At 36.1% G+C, this 10,215-nt stretch overlaps 1 protein-coding gene across 1 annotated transcript; it reads right to left on the bottom strand.

Annotated features, from left to right (window-relative positions):
• Positions 1–2,780: 2,780 nt before the first annotated feature.
• On the bottom strand, positions 2,781–3,440 carry LOC129238243 (mitotic apparatus protein p62-like). The gene is made up of 2 exons (XM_054873283.1): positions 3,237–3,440; positions 2,781–3,182 (listed from the first exon to the last, which is right to left on the bottom strand). The coding sequence occupies exons 1-2, from the start codon at positions 3,438–3,440 to the stop codon at positions 2,781–2,783; spliced, it is 606 nt and encodes a 201-aa protein (XP_054729258.1).
• Between the last annotated feature and the right edge of the window lie 6,775 nt (positions 3,441–10,215).

Genomic DNA, 10,215 nt, shown 5'->3' with positions numbered 1-10,215 from the left:
AATAGACTTACACCTGAACAACGTTTGCAAATCGTGCAAATTTATTACGAAAATAATGGTTCGGTTCGCGCGACGCATCGAAGAAAATTTTGTTCAGCGATGAAGCTCACTTTTGGTTAAATGGGTATGTCAATAAGCAAAATTGTCGCATTTGGAGTGAACATAATCCACAAGCCATTGCTGAGACGCCGTTACATCCTCAAAAAGTCACTGTTTGGTGCGCTCTATGGGCAGAGGGAATCATTGGTCCATATTTCTTTAAAAATGGAGCCGGCCATAATGTTACAGTCAATGGAGAGCGCTATAGAGCCATGATTAATGACTTTTTCGTGCTTGAATTGGACGATGTTGATGTGGACGACCTTTGGTTCCAACAAGACGGCGCTACATGCCATACAGCCAACGCAACAATCGATTTATTGAAGGAAACTTTTGGTGAGCGCATTATCTCGCGCCGTGGACCTGTGGCGTGGCCTCCAAGATCGTGCGATATAACACCGCTGGACTATTTCTTGTGGGGCTATGTGAAGTCGCTTGTCTACGCAGATAAGCCCGAGACGATTGACGTCTTGGAAGAGAATATTCGGCGCGTTATTGCTGACATACGGTCCCAATTTCTGCAAAAAGTGGTCGAAAATTGGGCCTCTCGGCTGGAATTTATTCGAGCCAGCCGCAGCGGCCACTTGCCCGAAATCATTTTTAAAACATAATGGCAAACCCTTATCTTTATAATAAAGCTAAATTCTTGGCCGTAACATTAAATTATATACGTTTTATTTCATCTTGAAAACCGAACCTCTAAAAAAACACCCTTTATAACTCTCCTGCAAGTAGCGTGTTGCCACCATTCTGAGTAATTACTGAAAAAGAGTAATTAAAAAATAAAAAAACGGGCAAGAGTACTGAAACATGGATATCCACTAAGGATGTTAATATCGAGACCACTTAATACCGGCAATTTATGAATTTTGAAGTTCCCGATACAAGGCGGTTGAAATCACGTGATTGTTAAGCATAATTTGTTCTGTATGCTTTACAGCAACATGGTTTGTGCTTCAAACGCTTGCAACACCTTTATAAAACAGCTGACTTTTTTACTTTACAAACTCATGTAATTTTAGGCAGCTCTGATCCCAAGATATGTTCATTTGTACTAGTTGCTTCATCCATGCGCTACTTGCTTACGCTTGGCGAAAAGAAGAGACCTGTACATACATAACCAGTAGCGATCAAGAATGATAGAAAGAAGATTCCGCCCATCAGAGAGTGCGTGACGCCACGTTTTTCCAAGTTGTGCAGTATTGCCAACCATTTGCTCTTCGCAATAAATTTAGTGCTTTTTTATACCGAAAATGCGAACATTTTTATGTTTGGTGTTTGTTTTTTTCTTTAGTTTAAAGCTACCGAAACTGTAAATTAAAAAAAAAACTGTATTAGGTTAAAAAAGGCCCCACTGAGAAGATTTTAGTGCTAATGAAAATTAGTTGGTTCTTATAAAATTTGATATTTTGAAAGTGTGAATTTAATTTTTTGCTCCTTTTAAGGTTATGTAAGAATATTAAATGTTCCTCTCTCAACTCTTCTTAAGATTGAAAACCTTTTTACACATTTTAAAAGGCGTTTGAATTTACGCAATGCGGATTAAAACCATAGAGGTGTAATCGTTTCTTCCGGCCATCAATCCTTAGTGGGTCATAGGGCATCAAGAGGTGTATTCACTGTAAAAATAAGCCACAAAATACCAGAAAATACTAAAGAAACCAAACTGACATTTTTGAAAAAAGGAGTACCTTGTCTAGTTAATATACATAACCTTAAATTTAGCAAATAAGGCGTTCCCTTAACAAAATAGTCTTGCTTAACAAAAAAAACTCATAAATTAAATTGTACATAAGCATAACACATTTAAAGACAATTTGTCACGCATACAAAGTTCTTTAAGTGATTGAATAAAAATTTCCTGTTTTATCTTCTTTAAATGGGGATTTTAGTGCGTTTTCATATCCAAAGCTAGGCAACACTGTAGTAGCGAGAGAGAGATTTGATTGCCGAAAGCAGAAGAACACCAACAATGCCATCAGATGTTAAAAAGAAGTAAAGCTAAATAAAACTGAGTGAATTATTTAACTAATTATTAAAAAATGTATATTTTACAAAATTATAAACATTACATTTTAATTAAAGCAGGCTAGAAAAATGTAATGAAGAAAGAACTGAAACTCCGAGACTAAAGAACAAAAAAAAAAAGCTAGATCAAGTTACGAAAATGGTAATCTGGCCATACTGGAGCTAAAATCACGTAACTCGTTATCAAATTCGCTGAGAGCAAAGTAACGGGACCGCGATAGACGCCATCTCATTATTCTTTTCATCATGAGTAGCGATTAACATAAGTAAGTGAGAGTGGTAGGTCAGTTCTTACCTCTCGCCATGGCAACGCTTACCAGTGTACTCCTTTTTCGCGAGAATGCTTGAATTAGACGTAAGTATCCAAAGAATTTCCATTTGTGGAACAACATGAAGACGCACACCACAAAAAGGGTGAACGCGAGAATTATATACAATATATAGATATCCAAAGAATTTCCAGTTATGAAGAAACTCTACAAACTCTCAGCAAGAAAGAACTTCCCCTTTGTGGGTAAAATAGGAACGCATTAGGAGATACAGGAAGGAACTGTATTAAAATTGCAGTTGAAAATGAATACACCCAGTTATTTGTTTCCTTATTCTACATTTATTTTATTTACATTTCTAGTATGTAGCCATTTTGACGGGATTTAACCAGAATTGCCTTTCTTTTTGCGTTGGCTACGCTTGCCCTTTTTGCCTTTACTTCCCCTGCGCCCCTTTCGTCCCTTACGACCTTTACGATTTTTACGACCTCTACGACCTTTACGAACTTTACTTTTTACTTTTTTACTTCCCTTACGCTTCTTACTTCCCTTATTTGCTTTATCACCTGTGCCCTTTTCAGCTTTGACTAGTTCACCCTCTACGCCTTCAGCTTTATTTTGTTCACTCTTTTGTGCTGAGTTCTCAGCATTCTCGTCTCTTAGAGCTTGACTGTCTTCGGCATCTTCATTAGCTTCATTATCATTTCCATCCTCCGCATTGTCATTTTCATCTTCATTTTCATCTTCATCTTCATTTTCATCTTCATCCTCAGAGTCATCCTCATCCTCATCATAGTCATCGTCATCATCATCATAGTCATCGCCATCATCATCATCGACATCTTCGTCTTCGTTTTCTCGATTATTGTAGTTCAACTGATTATTGGCAATGCGCTGCAATTGCCTTATAGCTGCAACTTCCTCACGACTCAACGGCGTGCGGCGTGTGTGTTGCAAATATGCGGCTGAGGTGCTTTCAAATTGTTGCACCAGGCAAAGTATGGCTAGGAGCGCCACCAGAAAGTATGCAGTCTTCGAAGACATTGCTGCTGAACGCTGTTGGCTGCTACGATTGCGTGCTGATCGATGATCTTGGGCATTTGATGCCGCTCGCAAGCTATTGTCTAGCTTTTATAGTTGAGTTTTAGAGCTGCTGTTCAGTAACACGAGTGCAAACAACTGTTTAGTTGTATTTATGTAGCACAATAGTTGCACTCTAATTGCTTTACACTTATACATTTATGCTACGAATTTAGTAACATTTGCCCAGGAATGAGTTTTCAGATTTCTAAGAGGCTTGTTGACAAAACGAGAGGACCCAGGCCCCCTGGACGACCTGTCTTGTATCTAACGGACAACACTAGTTTTACATAGATGCGAAGGGAACTTCTAAAGCAAACAAACTTTTTGTAGTCATGGACATAACATGCTTATGTGTACTTTATATGTATTGGGTTGGGGAATAAGTTCATAGCGTTTGTATATTTTCTTTTATTTTACAATGATTTGTTTGCTGTTTGGCAAAGGGTAAGTATTAATTCGATAGAACTCCTTCTGCTCTACAAAACTATGTTAATTGTATTTTTGAGTTATTTAATTTTTTGTTCGTTTCGAGGCTTAGAAATGGAATACCCAGGAGGCAAACATCAACATTTTCGTCAGCTTTTCTTCTTTGCTTTTCATCGAGGTAAAAAGCTGCCGAAGCAGCCCGAGACATTTGCGACGTGTCCAGAGAAGATATAAAAGGTCTACAGGGTGGAGTCTCCAGCACGGAAATGGTTTGCAAAGTTCAAAAATGGCGACTTTGACGTCATTGATACGCCCCGCAGCGGAAGAACTTCTGAATTCGATAAAAAACATTTCAAATCATTAACGATGGAGAACGGGCGCCAAACCAGTCGTGAATTGGCGAAAAGAATAAACTGCGATCATAAAACGATTCTAATCACCTTCTTTTAATGGATTTACCGAAAAATTAGGAGGCCAGGAGTCTGGGTTCCTCACGAGCTCAACGAAAAAAAAAACAAAGAAAGTCGCCTTCAAATTGCTTCTCGCCCGCCGTTGAGCAACACGCGTCCATAATCTGTCGGGAGACTGTGGGACAAAAACAGTTGAAGCGTCTCAGAAACCTGTTAGTTTTTTATTCGTAGAGATAAACTTCCAAATTTGTTTACATAATATATCTAATATAGGTTATAGAATAATACAACTTAGATGTAAAAATATTTTATGTTTTTTCATTTTTTTTTTTTTTAAAACCAAAAACAATTTTTTTACTACTACGGCATTTATTATATATAATATTAATTTCATTTGTTCTCGGCAAATCAAACGTTTAGCTCACGCAAATAGCCCTGCTGAAATTAAACACACCGTTAATATGGGTGTAACAAATTTTGGAAGCGGACTCTAGTCTACATAGTATATGTAAGACTAGTACCTAAACCTAAGCTAACGAAACGACACAAACAGGCCAGATTGATATTTGCAGAAAAGTAGAACATTTATGAAAAAAATCGGATGATGAGTCCCAATTTATTTGGCCTGATAAACGGAAGAAAAAAGAGGAGGGAATGAGAATGGTTTGGACAGCCATTAGTACCAAAGGCAAATATGTTTCATATATATAAAAATGAACAGCGTCAAGTATATATGATAGAACGTCTAGATGAAGTGCTTACTACTTTTTTTTGACGATAATTGCGACCAGAAATAGATTTTCCAGCATGAAAACGTAGCCGGTCATGTTTCTCAAGCAACAAAATAGTTTTTGGCAGCGAAAAAAATAACAATTGTAGAATGGCCAGCTTTGACCTTAACCCAATCGAAAATGTTTGGGCAATATTTTCTCAGACGGTTTTCTTCAAAAATGGAAGACAGTTTGATAGCGCTAAAATCCTTAGAAGTGCGATTATTGTCAGATAGTAAAAAATCGATCAAAATATTAAAAAAAATTTAATCAAATCGATGCTTCGACAACTTGAACATGTTATACTAAAGGGAAGATCCAATAAAAAGCACTAAGCTGCAAATTATAAACTAACGCTAAGAATTTTATTTATTTTAAACATTGGTCTTATAACTTTTTTCGTTTTATAGATTTTAGTTTTCTCAATAATTAATTTAAGTTTCGGGAAATTCGTGCTTATTTCTGGATATTAAAAGTTAAAATATTATATTAAGATAAATTATTAACCCTAAACTGATAATAAAAATATAAGAAATTAAGTTGGCCTTACAATTTTTTAGTGTGGTGTACTGAACTAAAAGTATTTGATGAAAACAAAAGTAGTAGATATGAAGTGTTACCAACTTCACACTGCTTGTATCTGTAAAACAGCTCATGACATCAAGGTCAAAATTGTTCTAATGGCAGTTCAATATATTGTTTATAAGCCATCAAAAGCATTTGCGTCTCAGTTTTATTGAATTTTTTTTCTGTGATGAAAATCAAACGTAATAGTGTGATTGCGATATATCGAGCCTGGTGCCAAAGTGAATGCGACTTATTATCGGGAAAGTTTTTTAGAAGCTGCTTTAGAGCCGTGGACACGCAAACATTTTGGTCGTCGACCATGGACGTTCCAACAGGACTCGGCACCGTCTCATAAAGCTCGTGTGAACCAAGAATGGTTAAAAAATCATTTCGGCTACACAATGGCTTTCGAATTCGCCACACACAAATCCGATGGACTATTCCATCTGGTCCATTTTGGAGAACTAGGTGAGGATTAAAAAATATGCCAGTGTGGATGCGCTGAAAAAAAGCGATTATACGAGAATGGGCCAAAATACCTCTAGATCACATTTGTGCAGCATGCAACTCATTTTTTGACCGTCTGAAGGCTAGAGTCACGGCAAAAGATGGTCATATCGAGCTGAAGTGAGTATATATTAAAATTGTAATAATATTTAACAATTTTGTCTTTGAAATCAATAACAACTAATTTCACACAACAAAGTTATGGTGTTTTGAATAGGTAATACTTCATATCGTTCACCCTGTAAAGTAAAATTTTCTATTCACTATATTTGTCTCTATAATATTATATATAGGTGCCATTTCTCATCTCCAGTGACGATTGGGTACAAAAAGCGCTGTTTATGACTACGTGTTGCTCGATGGTGGTCGAGATGCTGAGAAGGAATTTCAAGGTGACTTTCTGTGTTTTTTTCGTTGGGGTCGTGAGGCACCCAGACTCCAGGGCTCACAAATTTTCGGTAACTCCCATTGAATGAAAGTGATTGAGAATCGTTTTTTAATCGCAGTTTGGCGTCCGTTTTTCTTTAAAAGTAATTTGAGACGTTCTTCATCGAACTCAAAAGGCCTTCCGCTGCGTGACGTGTCATCGACGTTAAAGTCGCCATTTTTGAACTTTGCAAACCATTTACGTGCTGTAGCCTCGCCTATGACCCATTCTCCATACACGTCGCAAATGTGCCGGGCTGCTTCGGTAGCTTTTTGACTTCGGTGAAGAGCGAAGAAGAAACGCTGCCGAAAATTTTGATTTTTGCCTCCTGGGTATTCCATTTCTAAGCCTCAAAACTAATAAAAAATTAAATGAATCAAAAATATAATTAACATAGTTTCGTCGAGCAGAAAGAGTTCTATTGAATGAATCTTACCCTTTGCCAAACAGCAAACAAATCGTTACAAAATAAAAGAAAATATGAAATGCTTGTGAACTTACTCTTGAACCGAATAATTGTCATAAAATTGTACTATCAGTCTTGAAATAAACCAAATATAAAATTTCTTCTAAAGCGTCAGAATTAAAACAAAGCGGAAAATGTGTTTAAGGATTAATTTTATTAGGGACAAAAATACCCATCTATTGAGGAGTTAGATTGTTAGAGTGTTCATATACCTAAAATGTAAGGATGGCATTGCTTTCTTTGATTATTTTCCATAACAATGTGCAAAAGGGTAAAAAATAAATTCAGACCTAAACTTTCAAATCGCGGATATACCAATATTTTTTTCTGTCCGCACTGCCGACTCACTTGGCAGGTCATTGCTTTTTGTGTTGTACAGTATAATTAGAAGATTCGAAATCTACTTATAACACCCCTACTTTGTTGTTGTGTTGTCTATATTTCAATGAATTGCCATTCTCGTATCTATACGAAAAAATCGAAAACAAGTGGCCCCGGACATCAACTCACATGTTGGCACCACAGTTGGATTAATGTGAAAAACTGGAGGCTGTAACTTAAGTTATGTGTTCTGGTGGAGGGCGTTGAGCAAAATAAATAACAGAGAAGAGTTTCTCGTATCCACATAGCTTCTACTCAAATATGAACGAGACGTTATCAAGAAAACGGTCCGTGGATGACATATGGCAAAAATAAATTTTTTGTTTTTTGGTAGGACTGTTTTAAGCTTACATGGCAAATTTCAGCGTGATATCTCACATAGTTTGTTTTCTGTGCTACTGTAAACAAGTCAAGCTCGAGTGTGTTCTTCGAATTTAACGATGGAAATTCAAGTTGAACAAAGAATTTGTTTGAAATTTTGTTATTCCAACAAAATTTCGGCTTCAGACGCCTTAAAAATGTTGCAGATAACCTATGGGGACTCTGCTCTATCGCGTGCACGTGTTTTCCAGTGGTACAAATCGTTCAAAGAGCGCCGTACATCAACCCAAAAAACCACGCCAAAGTCGCTCAAAAATTAAGGTTATGCTGACTGTTTTTTCGATTACGAAGGTGTGGTGCACTCGGAGTTCCTTCCGCAAGGCCGATCGGTTAACGCTGAATATTATTTAGACGTTTTAAAGCGTTTGCGCGAGAACATTCGTCTTAAAAGGAAGGAATTGTGGGACAACAAGTCATGGTTCTTGCATCACGATAATGTACCAGCTCATACATCACGTCTTGTTGGCGATTATTTGAACAAAAATAATGTTAATATCGTTCCGCAAGCACCGTATTCGTCTGATATGGCTCCATGTGACTTTTTCCTGTTTCCCAAGCTCAAGTTGCCGCTCCGTGGAAAACATTTTGAGACAATTGAAGTCATAAAAGAGAATTCGAAGAACACACTCGAGCTTGACTTGTTTACAGTAGCACAGAAAGCAAACTATGTGACATATCACGCTGAAATTTGCCATGTAAGCTTAAAACAGTCCTACCAAAAAACAAAAAAATTATTTTTGCCATATGTCATCCACGGACCGTTTTATTGATAACGTCTCGTTCATATTTGAGTAGAAGGTATGTATACACTATATATACAAACTCTTCTAAAAAAATTTAACAAAATAGGAAAAGCGGTATTGGAGATTAGTAATTAAAATTTAAAAATTAGTAGGCTTGAAATCCATTTTAGAGCTAATTTTCCATGGATTTCTATAGTATAATCCTTCAATCGCGGAAACAGAGAAATCATTTGACCCACCCTAATGTGTTTTGTATGGAATACTTTTCTGTGCTTATTCAATTATGCTTATTTGATTATGTTTTGTATTTTACTAAGAGTTTTATAAATTTTAATTTTTGTATTTATTTTATTTAAACAAATCCCGTTTTACAATTCTCTAAATAAAACTGTCTTTTCAATTAATTTTATTAGAGACAAGTTTTAAAAAAGGATCTTAAAAATGTAAGAAATGCACTATTTCACTTGGTAGAAATATTTCGATAGCGGTTGAAAAAACTTCACAAAATTTTTAAAATTGTTTTGCGTTGGGTCAATACTTTTGTAATCTACTGTACAACTACTAATGCAATTTTTTAAGGAGAACGTATGAATTTTGAAAAATGTATAGTATTCTAACTAAATTCAATATCGATAATTCTAGTTCATTACCTAGCTAGGATGAAGCATTTACTACAATCGGCAACTTTAAGCTTCAGATTTATATGAAAATAAAAGAAGTGTATGCATATTTTTAAATATTCTATTACACATATCTTTCAAAAATATTATTAGAATCGCACTTTAGCAAAAAGAAAGTTTCATACAGGTGGGACGCCACCTTTTAAGGATTTTATTTTCTTAAATGAGGAGACTCCGACCTTTTCTTAACTCACTTTCACTATAATGAATTTATTGAATACGCCTGAAATAATAACAATCGTCATCTTCTGGTTGCTCGAGCAAGTAGCACAGCTCTCAATCTGACCAACTTCGTTCGATTGTAGTCACTTCCCATTTTCCAGTTTTTTTCAGTTTTCTCGGGGCATGGCTTAAGCCAAGACCACCACTTTGGTCTTGTTTGGAACTTATGATCGAACTTTGATCTTCTCGGCCCTTGATTTGTGTACGTGTAGGTGGAATTTCAACTTGATTCTTCCTCAAAGTATCGTGTCATAGACTGGAAGCTTTGAAAAAATAATAAAAATACAACCAAACTTATTTTCATTGAGGTGATCGTTTTCCAGTAACGAGCGTTGCTAGTATCAATATGGCCCTACAGCTATTCTGCAATTAGTAGCTTTGGGAATCAAATGTCTCGACACAATCTCAAAAAGAAAATAATATCCTACTCTCTTTATTTTTTTCGTGTGAAATTTGTGAAATTCTTCACACCATTCATGTGGCTTACAAAATTACATTTGAGCTTTTATGATCTTACAATTCGTGATCTTTGTTGATCAACATTCTAAAGTAAGCATAAGAAAATAGGCCAACATTAAAACAAACATCATCTGGTCTCTCGTATGTATCTACCAACGTACGTACATATGCACACATGGTAGAATATTTATGTAAATACTTTCATTCAAAAGTCTTCGGCCGATCTTTGTATAAAAGCCGTCTTCATTTGGGGTATCAGCATTAAATCCATTTTTAACTTCCATCAGCAAGGTAAAG

Source organism: Anastrepha obliqua, chromosome 2, assembly GCF_027943255.1.
Source record: "Anastrepha obliqua isolate idAnaObli1 chromosome 2, idAnaObli1_1.0, whole genome shotgun sequence".
Classification (NCBI taxonomy): domain Eukaryota; kingdom Metazoa; phylum Arthropoda; class Insecta; order Diptera; family Tephritidae; genus Anastrepha; species Anastrepha obliqua.
Note: the sequence above shows the minus strand (reverse complement) of the source record. Positions and strands in the feature narration are given on the sequence as shown.

Coding starts and splice junctions, on each gene's coding strand:
- LOC129238243 (XM_054873283.1), bottom strand. CDS start 3,440: ATGTCTTCGAAGACTGCATACTTTCTGGTGGCGCTCCTAGCCATACTT. Junction 3,183..3,236: donor GAGAAAACGAAGACGAAGAT/GTCGATGATGAT, acceptor GACTATGATGAG/GATGAGGATGACTCTGAGGA.